Source organism: Musca autumnalis, unplaced genomic scaffold (genome assembly GCF_047663935.1).
Source record: "Musca autumnalis isolate F117 unplaced genomic scaffold, ASM4766393v1 scaffold_1, whole genome shotgun sequence".
Taxonomy (NCBI): Eukaryota; Metazoa; Arthropoda; class Insecta; order Diptera; family Muscidae; genus Musca; species Musca autumnalis.
The window spans coordinates 166,795,198-166,816,597 of record NW_027411644.1 but is presented as its reverse complement, the minus strand read 5'-3'; the positions used below and the strand labels follow the sequence as shown (position 1 = coordinate 166,816,597).

Below are 21,400 nucleotides of genomic sequence, written 5' to 3'. Positions count from 1 at the left end.
TTCTTCAGAAGAGAGACAAGTGTGAATAAATTTCGAAGAATTTGTTATAAAATAAAAAATACAAACTAAAGTTGCGATTATTCTTGTGGTAATTTACGAGACGGAAATTTTTAATGGAGTGGAGTTGGAGTCGAAAGCTGAACTAGTGATGGGAAGGCAACACAAAAAAACTTTATGGCCCCGGCACATACGGTCCGTTTTGAGTCGCGTCACGCGTTGAAAACAACAACCACATGAAAATTGTGCAAGTGATGCCAAGTTTGTTTTTGAATTTTTCATGTGGTTGTTGTAACGCAACGCTCAACGCGCCGTATGTGCCGCGGCCATTAGGATGACGAAGCAAGTCAGTTGGATTAAATGGAGAACGGAGGAAGTACACTCAATTGTGATTGAATTTAATGGAAACTTTTAATTTGTGTTTTTATAATAAAGTTCTTTGTATTCTTGTTTTACACAAATAATAAATGCATTTTATTTATTCTGGGATATTTCGCAATAGCTTGCATTTTTACTGCATCTTTAGATTGATTAAAAACACTATCCGAAAGTTGTGATTTGGATCGAAAACGGAGTGCATCCTAGCTGTGTGCTGTGGAAGCAAAATGGGGTGCATCCTAGCTGCGCGCTCTCTTGTAAAATTCATAAGTGAATTCATAGGAAAAGATGTACTCCAACGGCAAATGTACTGTACACTTGTAGTGATTCAACTGCATCCGCGGATGCAAACTTTTTGCTGCCCAGCAAAAATTTTGGATGTTGTGCAATTGGAGTTATGATTTCACAACATCTTTCGATGTAGTCCAACAGAGTTATGAAAAATGCACTCCGTTCGATACATTTTATAAGCAGTTGCTGTAGAGATACCTACAGAAAAAACAGTTGGTTGATCCCTACACATTTCTTCAAAAGATAAACAAGAGTGTACACATTTCGAAGAATTTGTTATAAAATAAAGAAATAACAACTTAAGTTGGGAAAGTTGGTAAAGTTCTTTGTGTTCTTTTTTACAAAAATAAAAATAATAATAATAATAATTTTATTTATTTTGGGATATTTCGGAATTGCTTGCATTTTAATTGCATCTTTGGACTGATTAAAAATGCAATCCGAAGAGTGCATATAAATTCAAACCAAAGCACTACATCAAAAGCTGTGATTTGGATCGAAAACGGATTGCATCCTAGCTGTGTGCTGTGGAAGCAAAATGGAGTGAATCATAGCTGCGCGCTCTCTTGTAAAATTCATAAGTGAATTCATAGGAAAAGATGTACTCCATCGGCAAATGTACTGTACACTTGTAGTGATTCAACTGAATCCGCGGATGCAAACTTTTTGCTGGGTCCTAGCTGCGCGATCTCTTGTAAAATTCATATGTGAATTCATAGGAAAAAATGTACTCCAACGGCAAATGTACTGTACACTTGGAGTGATTCAACTGCATCCGCGGATGCAAACTTTTTGCTGGGACCAAGATCTATTTATAAGGTCACGTAAGTAGCACAACAACAACTCTATTTTTGCGGAAAATTCTTCAATATGTCAAAATGATTGTTTACGTTTTCATACAAATGATTCACAATAACAAAAAAAATTGACAGATTGAAACCAATCAGCTGGTCGTTTTACGCCACCTTATAATTTCATCATGGCTGGGACCATGCTTTGAATAAAATAGGAAATAAATTGGCATCACTTATTTTTGAAATCATGTAAACAAAAAACATCTGATATCCTACCACAATAAAAAAACAATTAAAAAGTTTTTGTTTACATTAATACACAGCTTTAATTGTAATCTTCGTAATTACTAATATATATAATAATTAGTAACTATAATTTGTACAGATTAAGAATTAGTTTTAATGGAAAAGTTACAAATGTGAGAAAATCAATGAGATGTTTTGGATACGCAAGACCCAATAAACAATAAGATGAAATTGAGTCCAAAGTCCGCCACATTTAATTTGCCAAAATTTTGTGTGGTGTGTGTTTGTATGTAATAACACAAATTGGGTCCACTAATACGTTTTAAATTGAACAACTACTGTTTGAATTGAGTAAGCAATTAAATCTATATTTTTTGAAAAAAAAAAGTTCAATGTTATCGCTTTCTTATCATTTCTTCAGTCTGCCCCTGTCGTGGAATTTGATCCATATTTGCTGTGACGTTGTTTGACCACTTCAGCGAGACATCATTAAAACGATTTGTTTTTGTTTTTTAGTTTACCTGTTTAAGCGTATTTGCTTGTTTTGATTCATTCATTTATCAAGCTTGTGCCCTCAATGTTTGCATAGACTTTAGCCCTCTTATTTTAAAATCAGTCCCGTCTGTATATTTGTGAAGAGTGGTTGTGGTCTGGTTGGACAAGAAATATTTTTTATCATCAAACATAAGAAGCAAGTATTTAATTATTAATACAAACTTGTTAATATTTGGATGTTGGTGGTACAAATTAAGAAAAATGTCTGGTGTTTTTTTGCTTTAATTTGAGGCAATTTAAAGTCATTTATTAAATATAAATTTTTTACAATTGTTTATTATGAAAAGCTAATGTTGGGCTGACTTTCACAATTTTAGTTGTTTTGTGTAAGGGTATGCATTTTGGAAACTAGTGTCACTCTTATTCATAGATAAATTTTTAGCATTCGTATTTCCCCACATCAAACCAACGAGATTCCAAAGTCCAATAAATATATAAAAAGTTATTATTTTTGAACGAATAGCCAAACAAACAGTTTATTCCACTATGCCTATGTATGTATGTATAAATTCAAATAATCTTACATGAAAACAAGTAGGAAAAGCGTTAAGTTCGGTCGGGCCGAACTTTTTATACCCTCCACCACAAATTTCAGCCATTTCGATGGATTAATGTGGCCACAACCTTCAAAATACCGAATATCGGAAGGTACTGTTCTATGGGGGCTATATGATGGCGTGGACCTATACCTACGAATTTCTGGGGGAAAGTTTTATACCCCAAACAAAGACTAAATACCAAATTTCAGCCATCTCGGTGTGATAATGAGGCCAAAACCTTCAAAATACCGAAAATCGGGAGATATCGTCCTATGGGGGCTATATCAAAACGTGGACCTATATTAACATTTTATGGTTGAAATGTTTCTTAGCCTCTGGAAATGCAAAATACAAAGTTACAACCGATTTTGTTGTCAAATGGGACTAATACATTCAAAATATATTAAAATGACGCGTACTTTATATGGGGCGTTATATGGGGTAATACCAAAACGTGGACCTATATAAACCAACTTTGGTAGGAATGTTTTTTGGCCTCTGGAGACACAAAATACCAAATTACAACCAATTCGGCGGTAAAATGGGACAAATATCTTAAAAACTCCTTAAAACGACGACGCGTCACGCGTCATTTTGTATGGGGGCTATACGAAATCGTGAACCTACATAGCCCGCTTTCAATACCAAAAGTCCTACGTACATATAATAGATTTTCCCAAAATTTCATCCACCTACGTCAATCCGTTCGGACGCTAGAGTGATTTCCACAGACGGACGGACATGGCTATATCGATGTAGAATTGCACGCTGATCAAGAATATATATAGTTTGTGGGGTCTACAATGATTATTTCGAGTAGTTACAAACGTAGTGACAAACTTAATATACCCCCATCCTATGGTGGAGGGTATAAAAATAATGATTCTATTTAATTGTATATTAATTCGCAAACCATACACATATTAATTACAGTGATTCGGACAAAGATCTAGTCCATATCTATTACTTTATAGACATGGTCATTTCGTTTCACTATAACACGCCAACAGAGATGGTCTGTATGACGATTTTTACATACGTATAATGTCCATATTATATAAAAAAAATATATAAAATGTACATTTTAGAGTGAAATCTTTTTATTTATTTTTTATGCCTGTTTTTTAATAAAATAGGTTCTCAAAAAAATAGTAATAATAAAATGAGTTTTATTATTATAAAAAAACTTCGATTTTCAGGTTTTAAAATTCGTTTTTTTATTCTGTCAAAAACCTTGTTTGTTTAGCTAGGTTTACGACGTTTTCGACGTATGTAATATACGTCAGAAATGTATGTCAGATACGTCATAATTGCAGACAGACCATCTCTGCACGCAAACGGAGTAACAGATTTCGGCCAAATTTTGAACAGTCTTATATTTCTTCCAAACTTAGATCACGATTACTATCGAAGGTAGTACCCCATTATTTTCAACTACGATACATTTTAATACTTTTTTTTTAATAAAGTTCGAAATGATCTATATTGGTCCACTCCTTATTGTACCACCACAGAAGGTTGAAATATAGATTGAAAACTGTTCTTGGTTGGTTTTGAAATTGTTGCCGGTTTTCTGGGATAGGAGTATCGAAAGTTTCGAAAACAACTGCAACCTAAATAGTATAAATTTGTTTCTTATGGTTCCTATTACAATTGATCGGGGTTAACCTAGACTTCAAACAGTTTTTTTTATCATAGTATATATACCTATCTGGCGGCAAAGCTGACTTATACTATATTTACTCGCTCTATTTACTAACAAATTGTCTGAAAATTTGCCTTAAATATTAACAAGGCTGATTTACAATTTAAACGTGTCGTACTGAATTTTATGTACCTTTGACCACGACGGAAAATTTATCTCTTTCTGACTACAAATTTGAAATTTTGTGTGGGGTAGGTGTTTTATTTTGCACACTTACTTCTAATCGCAGAACTATCGTACAAAAATATCACTTCATAAGAATTACAAATTTGATAAGATAAAGATTGTGGAACCTTGAATTTGTAAGGTACAAATCGTGTCATTAAAGATTTAACTTCGATAATCAACAAGAATTACAAATTGGACTTTCAGTAATTTTGTATTCAACTATTTTAATATGTATGGACTTTAATTAAGCAGAATTGAAAAAAAAAACATTCTCCTTGGAAGAAAAAAAAAAACACGAGTTCATAACAAAAAATGCATTAAGCGTGGATTTATTGTCTTAATGTAAACATACAGATAACCCAAGTGAATAACACACATTACAATGTGTTTATTGCAAAGCCATTGAACTTTAAGTGCGAACAGTATATATAGAGATATACAATAAAAAAGTGAACAATCGAACCGAGTGGACTTGGGTCGTTTCGCATCTTGGAACTCAATCACTTGAAAATTCGCTCTATCCCGGCCAAGTACGAAAACTTGAATACTAATTAATATAAACATGTGCTCTGTTCCAGAACCTGCAATAGTATACTATTTTTGAAATTTTAGCAATTATTTCCATTATAAATTAGTCAAAAATAGCAGATTATGGAACAGAGCAATATTAAGGGAGGCAATTTGATTGTTTTTCAAGAAAAAGAAGTCTGTGTAAAAATATAAAATTTTAAAGATTAGACAATTAATTAATGGATTAAACAAAATGAATTTTAAATATTAATGAACAACTTGATGAAGAAAATGTTCATCAAAATGATCGTCACTATGTCTCTCATAGGTATTCTATTCTGGTTGAAACCCAACCTCCATTCAAAATTTCGTGGCGATCGATTAATAATTGCGGTCTTGAGTTTGGCCACAATTTATAGTGGACTGAAACACATACCTCAATCGCTTTATCTCATCGGGATATGAACAAGAGTTCCTAATTCTTCAGCTGTGCCGACAGAGATAACCTCAGCCACGGACCTAAAGAAAAGAAGCCCCCCTAACTATTCCTGGCTATACCCATGTCTATAGGGATTTTTTGAATTTTTGGGCCAATTTCTCAGGGAGTATGGGTTTGCCCCCGAAAAATTGTACCGTCTCAACTAGGGTCGCATGCACAACATGTTGCCAAAAATTTAATAACGATCCCAGACGAGTCCTTAAACTACACGAAAGAGTTGTCCGATGTAGTCAATTTGGACATATATTTTTTTTGAGATTTTGGGCCATTTTGACGGCGAAAAAAATTGCGTCGTCGTAACAGGACCCACAAGATGATATATCACTTTAAAAATATCCGAGACAAGCTGTTTAATTGCACCTTCCCCAACTTTTGTGTTGGAAGTACCCAAAGGTCGGGACCGATATAGTCCATATTCCAACCTAATACATGACTAGATGTGCAAAGTTTGTATCAATCAGAAACTCCCTGCTAAAGTTATCTTGCGGATTTGCCATTTTAATTGGTAACGTCAAGGTTTGTGGGAACTGTTAGGCCATTATCCCAGGAAGTATGGACTGGTCCCCGAAAAAAATGTTCTGTCTAAAAGAACAAGCTGCTGAAAATTTTTCAGAACGATACGAGAGGACTCTTAAACTTCAGTTTTTGCGAATTTTGTGTAGGAATTACCCGAAGAAGTGGACCGATATAGTCCATATTCTAATCCGATGTATGCCTAGAAATAATACTACGACATGCAAAGTTATAGGGTGCCACCGTGGTGCAATGGTATGCACACCCGCCTTGCACGCTAAAGGTCGTGGGTTCGATTCCCCGTCCAGTCAACATCAAACACTTTTCAACGGTGGTAAAATACCCCTCAGTAATGTTGGCGACATTTTCTGAGTATTTCAGTGGTGTACAACTTCTCTACAAGTGGTGTCTTAGACACGCCGTTCGGACTCGGCGAGCTAATATGAATCGGGGTGCACTCATTGATATGAGAGAAGTCTCCCCTGTCCCGCCTGGGATGTTTGTGGAAGAATGCAAAGTTATAACCAATTCGGTTACTACCTTCGAGGCCTATCGTGCGCACAATTTCAGCGAAAAGTTTTGAACTTTTGTGGGGAAGGTACCCGAAGGAGTATACCGATATGACCCATCTTCGAATTTAAACTAAGTTTGGACAACATATTACGAATTTATCGTGCGCTGCGGACGGAATTGGCTAAATCAATTCCAAATTGTCTAAATCGGATTTTGTGCGTCGCATCACGCCTTAAAAACAATAACCACGTAAAAAAGTATAAGTGATGCCAAGTTTGTTCTTGAAGTTTTCATGTAGTTGTTGTAACGCGACGCTCAACGGACCGTATGTGCTGCGACCTTAACCTTCAAAATACCTGCAATCGCTCGGTACCGATATATGGGGGCTATTCCAAAACGTAGACCTATAACCACACTTTTTGGCGCGGTTTTTCTTTTACCACCTCGAATATGTTCAATTTGTGCTGTGGTCTATTCCAAAACATGGACTCAAGTCCACATAAAAACCTTTGAAAACCGTTAAATCGAGCGGTACCATACCAAAACATGGAGCGATCTATGACCACAATTTTTTGGAGGGGAAGTTATTTGACCACTGGGAACCCTAAATGTCAAATTACATCCAATTTGGGCCGAAAATATCGATATAAAAATTTTAATTTTGAATGCCTATAATCGGGCAGTACCGTTATATGTTGGCTATTCAAAAACATGGAACTACAGTCGAACTTCTCTATAACGCATTTTTCTCTACAACAAAGAAAATTTTAAAACACAGATTTTTTCAGCCCATTTTCAGCTATTTTAACCTCTCTATAACGAACTTTCCTATAACGAATACTTCTCTATAACGAAGTGTTTTTATTGCACAAGTGTGAATTCTCACACATTGTTTTCCGTTGATGTTTACACAATAAATTAGAAACACAACACATTCATAACGTTCTTTTTATTGAAGTGCTCACTAACAAAGAGAAGCAAAACTCAATTAGCAATGCTTATAGAATGACAATTTCTTCAAAATAAGTTAAATTTCTAAAGACTATCGTGGTTAGTAGAGTTGGGCAATCTAGTTCCCGGAGCGGATCGATCTTTCTAGTTCCTTTTCCTAAAAGGAACTAGTTCCTTAATATAGTTCCATATGTCCAAACAGTTCCGAGACCGATATACATAGTTCAACGAATCTTTCTCTTTCATCGTTCTTTTCGTTCCAAGTAGTTCCAAGACCGATGTAGTTCAACGAATCTTTCCCTTTCATCTTTCTTTTCGTTCCAAATAGTACCGAGACCGATATAGTTCACCGAATCTCTCTCTGTCATTGTTCTTTTTGTTTCCTTCGTTCCAAATATTCCCAAGACCGAAATGTTTAATAGTTTTGTGGATGAATTCACATAAAAATAAATAAATTACAGCGAATAAACAGCAAAGAAGAAAGATCGATGGCTGCGTTAAATTATAGGAACGAGTAGAGCGAAAGGAACTTTATGAACTAAAGGAACTATATAAATGCAAGAGCTGGATATAGTTCCAACAGTTCCTTGTCCGGAATAGTTCCTTGGAACTAGTTCGTTCCGGAACTACACAACTCTAGTGGTTAGTTACTCGGAAATTAGGCATGTAAAGGAAAACCACTGACCATTGTTTTAAAAAGACTGTTTTTTAGTACAGTTATAGAAACTGCTGATATTGAAGAAAATAATATTTCTATGGCAGAAATAGGGTCTCAATATGTAAAGCGATAATATTGAAGATATTACGATTGAAGGCCATGATAATGTCGATTATGACACTTTAAATATGAATTATGACCTATTGGAGTCTTAAAACAATGTTCCCGATCATATTTTTTGCTCATTGTGAGTCTAAAACAAATGAAAAACACTTCTTATTTCACTCCTAAATTAAAATTAAATTTATGTTTATTCATATAAACACGTTTGTTGCTTTATTACATATGTATTTAGGTCAAATTAACCATTTTGCCTTGGTTTCCCTATAACGAATTTTCGCTTTAACCATGGTACAATAAGAAAGGTAGATGCATCGGCGAATTGCTACAACAAAGCAACTTTTTTTGTAATGTAAACTGTCAAAATTTTCGCCAAATGGTCTCTTGTTGTCTCTTTTTATCGCTTGTGTTTGTCCATAAAGTGTTCACATGCTATATCTTACTTACCGAATCATATGGTTTTTTGTTTTGATTTTTCATGGCGAATTCATAGCATCTACCTTTCTTATTGTACCATGACTATAACGTAGTAATTCTTCGGTCCCCAAGTGCTGCGTTATAGAGAAGTTCGACTGTCCACAATTTAGTAGAAGTTGTTTGACCATTTTTAACACTAAATGGCAAATTACGCCCAATTTGGGATAAAAATGTCGATAAAACTTCAGACTCACTGAAATCGGGGGTACCGTTATATGGGGCTATTCCAAAACGTGGGCTTAAGTCCACAATTTTTGGAATTTGGGTGGTATAAACACGAGGTGGAGGTTATTAATTTAGACTGTTAATATATGTGCATTTGATTTGTTTTTGTTGAAAATCGTTTTGTTCAGTCGTTACTCAGTTCTTTGACTCTTCCTATTAATGCATAAACACTTCCTTTACAGTTCCATAAACACATAATCCACCATGGATAGGGCATCGATTTATTTCATGGACGAAACTCAACGTAACACCTACGATTATGATGAAGACTTGCCACCGCTACCATTGCCCGAATTACACGAGACAATGGAAAGATATTATGAAAGCTTGAAACCATTCGGTAACGAAGAAGAATTGGCAAATGCACGGAAAGCAATAAAGGAATTTCAAAATGGCATTGGTGCCCAATTACATAGTAAACTAAAGGAAAGAGCTTCAAAAATGAAAAATTGGTTAGATAAATGGTGGGATGATTATGCTTATCATATGTTGAGATTACCCCTTAATCCCTACATTGTAATGGCTATGCCAGTGAAGTTGGAAGTTTTGGATATACCAGAGACACCAGAATATGCTTTAAAGAATTTAGCACGCATCACATATCACACTATTGAATTTTGGGATTTATTGCATAAGGCCACAATCAAGCCATTGTCATCGAATGGTGGTAAAATAAAATATTCATCTGCCCTATATAAAAGATTTTTCTCTACAACCAGAGTTCCGGGTGAAGAAATCGATCATATTGAAAAACATTTTAAGACTGGTACGTAATATTTAAGAAATAGTAATGTGCTTGCATCAAATTATGTTTGTTTTTCTTCTCCTTAGTAACTGAGGGTAAAACTCCTTCACATGCTTTAATATCCGGCAAAGGACGTTTATTTATGTTCAATTGTTTACATGAAGATGGTACCATTATTACACCACAGGAAATTTTAGTTATACTTCAAAGGGTACGCAGCATTATCGACTATGAACCCTTGGGAGATTGTGTTCCTGTACTGACACATGATGATCGCACATCGTGGGCCAAGGTGAGTTGAGGCAGAAGATGTCAGAAAGGATGAATTCCATTTCATAAATAAAAGAAGTAAAAAGTTTCAAACTTTTTATACCCTACACCATTAAATATTTGGGTTATTCTGAACGAAAATTCAACGTGATTTTTTTTTCACTTTCTCCCTTAACGGTGGAAAGACAACACTCACGAGGAATTTTCGTTCAGAATAACCACCATTATTACGACGATCACTGAGAATCCTTAAAGCTTCGAAATACCTGAAATCGGGCGGTGTGGTTATATTTAGACAACATCCTATTTCCACAATTTTAAGTAGAGAAAGTTTTTGACCACTGGAAACCCCAAGTATCAATGCTTGAAATCCAGAGGTAAGGTTATACGTGGCCTTTGTCCACAATTTTTGGAACAAAAGTTGTTAGATCACTGGGAAGCATATCTATCAAACTGCAGACAATTTATACCAAAAATTTAGATAAAATTTCAAAATAACTGAAATCGGGTGGTACGGTTATATGGGGACCATATATGACAATATATAATAATATGGACCTATGTCCAAAAGATCCCCAAATTCCAAATTATAACTGAAAATGTCCTTAAAAGCGTCAAAATATCCGAAATCAGGTGATACCGTTATATGAAGGCTGCTCCAAAACGTGGACATATGTCCACAATTTTGACTACTTCCTATCCTAAATTCCAAATTTAAACAAGTTTTGATAGATAGTTAGGTGTAGTTTAGGATAGCTTTGCTTTTGTAACATAGATGTCCTTGTAGGCTTGGTTACCCACTCGAAATACATAAATAAAAAATAAAATGTAGAGTGTTTAAAATTACTGGACTATACTGGGGCTATACCAAAACATGGACAGCCCATATTACAAGGCACTTCAAAGCCTTCTGGATGTATTTTGCGCAAAGCAATCTGCGGAATCTATTAACTTTCATCGAAATCTGAGGAAAAACGTGCATTATCGACATCCAGGAAGGTGTATTATGTACAAGAACAACTTCAAAGCTTTCAAGGGTCTCAAGATTTGCCATCTGACACTAATTTTGTGCTTTTTATAAAGTACAATACCATGGTAGAATAAGAAAAGGTAGCAGCAATACACAGCTGACTAAACTGGGTTGTAACGTTAGTGTCAAATTTCATATGACATTTTATACATTTATTTCTATTTCGATGTACATTAGGGACATATATTTTTTGAGAAAAAAATATATCATTCGGAAAAAACCATTTCCCAGAAAGAATTCTTCATATCAATGATATGTAACCTCCTCCAAGTTCGAACGATAAGCCGCGCAGTAAATCCCCGCTTGTAGAGGCGATACAACGTTTGTTAATATATGTGAGGTATTTTGTTAAAATTTAAAAAAATAAAGCCCTAATAAACATGTGCTTCTTTGATTTCTAAAACAAAACATTGAAACAGCTTCTCCTTTTTCTATGAATTTTCAGCGACTCCAAACTTTTCTGCAAGAATTCTACTTTCTGCGAGAATTTATGCATTTAGTGGAATGATGTGGAAGCATAAAAATTGAAAATGTAACTAATTTTCATCATGTTTTCCAAAATATTCAACCAAATGTGACAAATTATGCCTGTTCCAAAACCAGCAAGGAGCTACTATTTCTTACTACGATAACATTTTTTCCTTTATGTTATCGAAAAAAATAGTAAAAATTAGTAGATTCTTGCAGTACTGGAACAGACCAAATATTAGTTTTTTTAAATTCCAATAATTTATAGACATTTCCTTGTTTTGTTTACAAATACAACTGGCAGTAACTTTACAAACAAAAACAAATTCCTTTGTGGTTGTTGTTCGAGTTGTATTTGTTGTAGTATTAACTTTACCTTGTATTTGATCTACCATGGTAGTACAATACCTAAAAACGAAAAAAACTAAGCAAGGGTCAGCTTTGATGAGGAATACATGAATTCTGAACTTAAATAACGGCATTTAACCCCAAAAAATTTTTGTTTTTCTTAAATATATCTTGGACACCCAGAGACGTTCGCTGAAACAATAAAATGTTTAAATTTAAATGTCGCTGTTAATTCCATAAATTCTACGGTAATACACATATTTCCCTGGAGTGTATGTAAACTTTTGTCCCCATCATTTTTTGGTTTTTGTAAAATTTACCGTTATTTGTATTATGGATTATACTTTTGTTGTTTCAAATATTGTTTATTAGTGAGAAGAAATAAAACTGTATACTTGGAATTTCATAAAAATTCATTACTTAGTGTGGATTTGGATTAAAGGTCAAAAGTGTTGCGGAAGAGTTATCTTAAGGAATGGGCCGACATAGCCCACTTTGGAACTGGATCTTTTTGTGGTAGATATCGCTCCCACCAGTCAATTCAGGTGATTACCGTATAACTTAGAGCTTTTGGACTTGCCAACGAAAAACATAATTTTGCTGTATACAGGACCAAAAGGAGTAGCTTGAGTAAAAATTTCCAAAAGATCGTCGAACATACCTTAAACTGCACTTAAATAAAAATGTTGATTTTTTGCGTGAAAGTAACACCAAGGAGTGGACAACCAGCATGGCCCATTTCGAACTAAGTTTGAACAACATATTGCGGAATCCAATGTTTGGACCAAATCGGTTGCTCCGTTCAAGAGATATCGCGCGTATAATTTTAGTGAAAATAGGGAAGGTACCGGGACGAGTGGACCGATCTAGGATTCGCAAAGTTTAGACCAACGCAGCATCAGGCAGCGCGTTAACCGTGCGCACCTGCCGCTCTCATTGCGGACGTAGGGGTTTTTACTGTTTTCAGAGCATTTTCTCAGGATGTATGGACATGCCTCTTAAGAAACTTGTATCGTCGTAATGGGGGCAGCGAATATAAGTTGCTGCAAAAAATCAAAAAGAGAATCAAGATCAGGGGGGTTAATCTCTATTGCGATGCGTTAGAAAAATGCGATGCGTAAGGAAATTAAATGCGTCTCTAATACGTTTTAGTATCTCCTTTCGCCATTATTTTTGTTCCTTTTTTCCTTTCTGGCACCGCCGCAATCTGTATTACAAAAGCATATGTTAAAATCGTGTGTTAACGCAAATATCTTGCGTTAACAAAATACCAAACGCATCGCAATACAGAGTAACCCCCCAGGTCTTAAATTGCAAACATTTGCTCTGTTCCTTTACGTGCCTGAGGTTACCATTTCTTACCATTTTTAACCTGTAAATTGTTCCCTTACTTTTAATAGCATACAATTTATATGATAGCAATTTACCACTTTTACCATTTTTTTCCACTGCTACCATTTTTAAAAGTAAAGGAACAGACCAATTTTGTGTGGGATCCAATTGAGTGGACGGATATTCGAACCTGATCTATATCTGGTATAAATATAACGGCAAAAGACCCTTCAGTGTAATGTTGGCGACATTTCCTGAGTATTTAAGCCATGTAAAACTTCACTACAAGTGGCGTCTTAAGATACGCCGTTCGGACTCGGCGATAAATATTAAGTTCCATATCATTACATCTTTGTGTTTATTTCAGCTTTAGTCCATATTTTGTTGTAATTCAATTGTTTGAATAACAACAAAATATTTTAAAGTGGATATGAAATTGATTAGTTGCGGGCGAAGGGTAGGGAATACTATAGTTTCAGTTGTCACCAAACAACTTCATCAGTTCCCTTTTTCGCCGACTCTGTATCGATAAACAGGTCAATAAAGCCATCTAGCAAATTAAATAAAATGAGAAATTTGTTGTATGGCCCTAAAGCTGTTTACCCTACAATTTGAGTCGAACTAAAGAATTTCATATCCACCACTGTTTTTATGTCGTCTTTGCTTCGCAAAGAATACGAACATAGGAGTGTTGCTTCAATAAGCGGGGGTAAAAACAACATATCATTTTCAATTTATTTACATTCAATACAAAGGAAGCCATTTAAGGTCAATTATACATGTATTGGAAGAATAAAATCCAGGGACATCGATTGGAAATAAAAACATCAAACGGAGAGAACAATGTATTTTATATAAATGATGAACTTACTCTACAGAATAAACACCTTCTTTGGATGGCAAAAACAAAAGCTAAAGAGTGTGGATGGAAATATGTGTGGGTAAAGAGTGGGTGCATATACGCTCGTAAAAATGAAACATCCTCACATACAGTCATAAACAACTCTGCAGATCTGGAAAATATAACAGCAACAAATTAAAATAAAAATAACCCACTGAAAAAAAGATACAAACTAAAAGATACTGTCTACAAATATACACAAATAATAATTACAAAGGTTTCTGGAGAATCAAATTCCACTATTGAAAGCGAAAAAGAAAAAATCACATAAATTATTAAATTCTATTTAAATACCACAATCCTTAAAAAGGAAAACTTTTATAAAATGAATTGCATTGAAGAAAATAAAGATAATTTTGATGACATAAATCTGAATTACTTGAATTATGACATTTCTATAATACACTTAAACATTAGATCATTAAGGAAAAACTTTTTGGCATTCGTAACTAGTCTTTCAAAAATCATAAATAAAATCAAACTGATAGTTCTTTGTGAAACTAATATATCCGACTATGAGAATCACTTTTACCACATAGATGGCTTTAATGCCCTTTTTCTAAATAGAGATGGAAGGGGAGGAGGAGTAGCGGTATATATCAGATCGGAAATACAATACAATCAAATACATATTGAGATGAAATCAGCAGAAGCAATGAAAATAGATGTTACAACCCCAAACAACACAAATTTCACTATAATATCAGTATATCGGCCACCCAACAAAAGTGTGAAACAGTTTTTACAAGAATTTGAAGAAATACTTTACGATGTTAACCGGAGTACTAAACTAATAATAGTGGGAGATATAAATACCGACATACTTAAACAAAACCTTTTAAATATTTTATTATCCTACGGCCTATACGGAATGATCACAAGACCAACCAGAGAAGATAATATAAATCAAACAATGACATGCATTGACCACTTGTTCTCTAGATGGGATAATAAAAGGATAATGTCATACTCTGCAATCATTAGGTCGGACATTTCAGATCATTACGCCGTATACGGAAGCATAATGGAGAAAAAAACAAATACAATTCATAATCATAAAAAACAGTTTAAAGAAAAGCTTTAAATAAATAACACAAAAGCCAGCAACCACATAAGAAACACAAACTGGGAGGAAATATTGAACAGATCGCATAATGCAAATGAACTTTTTAATAACATTACTAATACCTTTAATCAAATTTACAAATGTTCATCTCAAAAACAACAAAACCTCAAAAAACGGAATGATTATCCATGGTTACGTCCCGAAATAGTAAATTACTGCAATATAAGAGACCAACTATACAAAAAATGGCTAAAAAATAAAAATAACAAAAATAATGAAACACTTTATAAACAATACAACGACAAGCTGAACAAAACAATAATTAAAGCAAAAAATGACCACTATTTTAATCAATTCGTACAAAACCGAAATAATCCAAGAGAAACCTGGCAATTAATCAATAAAATCACTGGCAAAAAGACTGAAAACTTAGATGAAACAATCAAAAGAAACTTTAAAAACGAAACATTGAAAGACATAGCGGAAAATTTCGCTATTAATTTTAATCAAAACGTTTTAAGAATTATTCATCCATGCTCAGTCGTAACCTTACGCACAAACGGGCAAAACATCATACAAAATTCTATGTTTGTCGAACTTACGACCGAAACTGAAATACATAATATACTAAAAACGCTTAATATAAGAAAAAGTGCGGGTATCGATAACATTAGATCATCAGACTTAAAAAATAACGCAAGTATACTTACCCCAATAATAACAAAATTGGTAAATGAAAGTTTGTGTGAAGCAACGATACCAGATGTAATGAAAGAGGCAATAGTGAGACCAATTTATAAGAGCGGAAACAAAACAGACTACAATAATTACAGGCCTATATCAATATTGCCAGTAATGGAAAAGGTATTAGAAGAAATAATGGTAAGACGTTTAACCGGATTTCTTACAAAATATAAAATTATAAGCAAGCACCAATTTGGTTTCCAAGAAGGGAAGAATATAAACCAATTACTAGGCTATTTCTCTAATCACATCAATCAATCACTGAGCCAAAAAAACACTTGCTTAGCCTTATTTGTGGACTTCAGTAAAGCCTTTGATACTTTACCACATGAAAAACTAAAAGATGTGTTGGAAAAAAGTGGTATTAGAGGAAACACCTTGCGATGGTTTGCAAATTACCTTTCCTGCCGGTCGTACAGCGTAAAAATAGGCGAAAGCAACAGCAATAAAATATCCTCTACGTATGGAGTTCCACAAGGTTCCAAATTGGGACCAATATTATATATAATATACACAAACGAAATGACGCAGGTTTTGAAAAGAAGCACAGCATATACATACGCAGATGATACAGCAATCATAGTCAGCCACAAAACATTAAATATTGCAGAAACAAATCTTCAAGACGAATTCAACATCCTTACCAGATGGTGTCACGATCACGGCTTAATTATAAATGCTAAGAAAACCAAAATTATGCATTTTAGGCCAAGACACTCACAAAAGACTAAAGTCAAAATCAAATTCCACGACACTGAATGCATACACAGTAATCTTACACAACCGAATGACAATTGTAATACGAATCTGGAAGTCGTCGACTCTTACAAATATCTTGGAGTACATCTGGACGACAATTTTACCTGGAAAAACCACATACAGTACCTCCAAAAAAAGTTAAGACAATCAGGTTATGCTCTGTATCACTTAGGAAACTGTTCCCCATACTATGTCATGAGACAAGCATATTTCGCTATGGTTGAATCATACCTCAGACATGGTATCACAGCTTGGGGAAATGCAAAAAGTTGCAGACTCCTTCAAGCATCACAAACGAGGATCGTTAAATCATCAAACAAAAAGAATCCAGCTAACACACGACATGATCATATTCATTCTACAGTCAGTACATCCAAACAAACATATAAAAATCATCAAATATTGAACATTAAAGAAATTTACTCAATCAGTATTATCAAAGAATTTATGGACGATAATAACCTGGTAAAAAGGATAAGCCATGAACAAAATACAAGGAGAAACTTACAAGGGAAATTTGTTGTGCCTATGTTCAGAAACGATTATGGAAAACTATCTCTATCAGTCGCATTACCAAAGATACTGAACGAACTGCCGAAAGAACATTTAGATGAGCCAAATGTAATAAGTAGAATTAAATCAATTAAAAAGTATTATTTAAATAAGTAACGAATTTTAATGAAGTCTACAGTAAAACACAACATATAGAAAATCATATATATGTATGTATTTACCCACAGACAAGCTAATAATATAGCTTCGTGGGTTTAGTTAACAACTGAATTGTAAATGAAATTTTTTATATCAATAAAAAAAAAAAAAAAAATCTTAATATATTGCTAAACTATGATAGAATAGACAGATTAAAAAAAAAATAACAATAATTAGGATGGCCTAATAGTAATCAGGGTGCGCTCATTGATATGAGTGATGTTTCCCTTGTGGGATGTTTGTGAAACAATTATTACATACTTCAGATATGCCTCTGTCTACCATGAATCTAAAATTGTAATAAAATAATTATTCATATTTTTTATATTTTACAGAATCGCACACATCTTCAAGAACTCTCGCCACACAACAAGGACACGTTAAAATGGATTGAAAGCTCCAATGTTGTTGTGGTATTTGATGAAAATGAACCAAAAGATTATGCCGAAATTTCCCAAATGGCTGTTAATGGTGATTACCATTCTAAATGGGGAGATCGTAGCAGTACCTTTATTAGTTATAAAAATGGCAAATTTTCCTGTGTTGGAGAGGTAACATAGAATTTGTGCACAAACAACTTCCAAATTATTAATGTACTTTTTTGATTTACAGCATTCCTGCTACGATGGTACAGTTAGTGTTAGTTATGTACTATTTGTTCAATTGAGTTTATACGAATTACCCGAACCCGATTGGTCGGAAGCAGAAAAATCTTCTATTGTACCTATAACTGAGTTGAAATTTGATTTGGATGAAAATCTAAAATCAGAAATTGAACGTGTTAAAAAAGACTGTGATGATAGAGTAAGTAAACGTTTTTAATGCATATTTTCTGTTCATTTTTTTTTTGCGTTTGGTGTAAACTGTTTTAAGGTAAGGTCATATTGGGCAAATATTTGTCAAATATTTCTCTGTCACAATGTGACCACCTTAGACGTTTCAAAAACCCATGGTCCAAGAAAATAAATCGTAATGTATATTTCAAAAGTGAGGTTATGGCCAAATATTACTTTTTAGTCAATTTATCTAATCGAGAGTTTTATATTGGGCCATAAATTCACTATTAAATACTATTTTAAACAATAGCGTTATGATATTTTTTATTTCTATTTTAGCGCACTGATGTTCTTATTACCCACGAAGTATTCCATGACTATGGCAAGGAGTATATTAAATCATGTAAATTACATCCAGATTCATTTGTGCAAGTAATAATGCAATTGGCTTATTATGAAATGAATAACGAGTAAGAAAAATCTTGTTTTATTGAAAATCACTGTTCAAACCATAGTTTTCTTTTTTTTCGTACAGAATTGCTTCCGTCTATGAAACAGCCTTAATGCGTCACTATTATAATGGTCGTACGGAGACATTACGCTCCTGTACAAGTGAAGTTTACAATTTCTTAAAAATAGCCAGCAATAGTAAATCCACGAAATCTGAAATCGTAAATGCATTTCGTAAAGCTGTCAATCATCATAATCACATGATGAATGAAGCCCGCAAAGGTCATGGCGTTGATCGCCATCTATTCGGTTTATGGTGTATAGCATATGAGAATAAAATGGATATTCCTGATTTCTTTTCTGAACCATTGTATACCAAATCTGGCGGTGGTGGTAATTTTGTACTATCCACCAGTACACTGGGTTATTCGGTTAATGTTGGATTTGTTGCCCCTATGGTACTAGATGGTTACGGTGTGTTTTATACCATAACATCTGAATGGTAAGTTGCGGATAATAAACATATCATTTTACTATGATATGTACATATCACACCTTTTTAACAAAAGGATAGTAACTCAAAATTTTGAAATGTTCACTTTAAAAAAACGATAAATAATGCTCAATTCTACCCACTGTACAAATCTCCAATTATTTTTGTCTACTTATTCGACAAATAAAAAAGCGCTATGCCACTCTTCGTGTCTTCAAAATTACTAATAATGTACCAAAAGTTATTTGTCTCTATTAAAAAAAATGAGTTACTACCACTTTGTTGAAAAGGTGCGATATGTATGTGTATTGTCATAAAATGTTTTAATTAATTTTTATTGTTATTATTTTCAGCATTTTTATACAATCTACTGCATTCCGCAATAGTATCAAAACCAGTGCCCATCGTTTCAATCAACATTTTATGAATACATTCCGCAAAATGAAATCACTCTTAGATGAGTGTAGCGATTCTAAGTTGTAAATGTGTAAGCATATTAGTAATAAACGCATAAATTATTGGTGCCGTGCAATACTTTTAATTTTCCTAATACATATTGTATATTTTGTTATTTAGTTTATAACTTTTTTAATAATAAATAAAAGCTTTAAATGCTCAAAGTGAGAACTAAAGGATGTGGAAAAATTCAAAAATATTGGGTCATGTCTGAGTTCTTTATCGTCAAATATAATTAGGGGGTAGTTCGATTACTTTTCGCATTCTGATATCATTTATATTTGCGGACTACCTACGTACCTATCGTACTATCACCAAAACTAAAGATCGAGCCATTTCGATCTGAAGATGTGTTTCACTCATTCTTCCGAATGATCACAAAAGATCATCATAAATCTCTCTTCCAAAAGAACTGGCAAGATTTCCATTTCAATGTCCTACTTTGGGACAAGAAAATCTGACAAAAGGATAAAACATCAAACTAATTGATTTGATGCAGACCCATCCTCCCTTAGAGACGTAATTGTAATATTTGAGGAATGTGTGGTAAAACTACATCCTCTTTGAGGACCCGGACCTCAAGTATTTTTTTTCATTGGAATACACTGTGCAACATTTTTAAGGTGACCTTGTGCAAACAATTCGAACTGAGGATTTTTTGAAAGTACAGACCCAAACGACAAAACCCCTTGTTGGGTTTTGTTGTGTCAGATCCAGCTCGGATTTTATGGCCCCTTCTAAACATGGTTAAATATTGAGTTTTTAAAGAAATTCGAATTCAAGAATAAAATATTTGGAGAAATAATGAACTCGAAAAACTACATTTATTGCCTCAAATTTCAAAATATATGCAAAAATTTCACAATTTTTATACATTTCACACCGTATCTCCAAAACCGTTAATTTTTTCTGAACATTTTCTTTTGAAAAAATATTCCCTGGAATGTAATACACAAATCTTCAGAACATGTCATTGTTGTAAAATGCCTCTATGCCGTGATTTTCAGTACATTTTTCAACGACGATTTAATAAAAATGTCAATAATGCAGTGAAATCCGAAAAGCGAGAATAAACTGTTGGTGTGAACTGTGTTTGAAATACGTGTTGTAAAAGATATGATGCAAAATACCGCTGAAACAAAATGAAGTAAGCATTTTAGAGTTTCAGAATGTTCTAAAGAATTGTTGAGAACTTCATTTGGAAGATTTTTGCAAAAGGTTACTTGGTTCAACTCCCATAGTTTAGCCGATACTGACCAGAATTTCAGCAATTATATAAAATTTTCTATATTTTATAGATTTTGATGCCCTAGATGGAGTTTTTCTTATGTGGTTTTTTCAAAAGATAAGTTCAACTAGTTTAGGGCTATAATATTGCTAAAGACAGCAAGGCCCAATTCCTATTCGCTTCTGAGATAAAGGCCTGATAAACGCAAAAAAGTGTAGATTTAGCCCGGTTTAGATGAGGCCATAAAATTCGAACTGGATCTGACAGGACAAAACCCTATTAGGGTTTTTGTAGTCTAAATATGTACTTTCAAAAAATTCATACTAAAAGTTGTTTACATTTTCAGTGTTGCATAGTGATATCGAATAAAAACCCCACGCGATGTAGGTCGTGCAGCTTCAGGAACAGATTTTTTGTTTGAACACACAAAAAAATAACAGCCTGTTTCTGTATGTCGAAACGAAAATGTGTGCGAATGAAACAC

General features: G+C 33.9%; 1 protein-coding gene across 5 annotated transcripts; it reads left to right on the top strand.

The window, feature by feature from the left end:
• The first annotated feature begins 1,674 nt into the window (after nt 1-1,674).
• On the top strand, nt 1,675-19,864 carry CROT (Carnitine O-octanoyltransferase). 5 transcript variants are annotated; one of them, XM_073958874.1, is made up of 8 exons: nt 1,675-2,057; nt 9,322-9,905; nt 9,971-10,176; nt 17,849-18,064; nt 18,126-18,317; nt 18,629-18,759; nt 18,825-19,241; nt 19,586-19,864. In XM_073958874.1, the coding sequence occupies exons 2-8, from the start codon at nt 9,344-9,346 to the stop codon at nt 19,713-19,715; spliced, it is 1,854 nt and encodes a 617-aa protein (XP_073814975.1). In that variant the 5' UTR covers nt 1,675-2,057; nt 9,322-9,343; the 3' UTR covers nt 19,716-19,864. The 5 variants fall into 5 exon arrangements, with proteins under 5 accessions (XP_073814975.1, XP_073814977.1, XP_073814976.1 ...); XM_073958876.1 differs by having other exon boundaries at nt 1,728-1,791; XM_073958875.1 differs by having other exon boundaries at nt 1,737-1,879.
• Nucleotides 19,865-21,400: the final 1,536 nt, after the last annotated feature.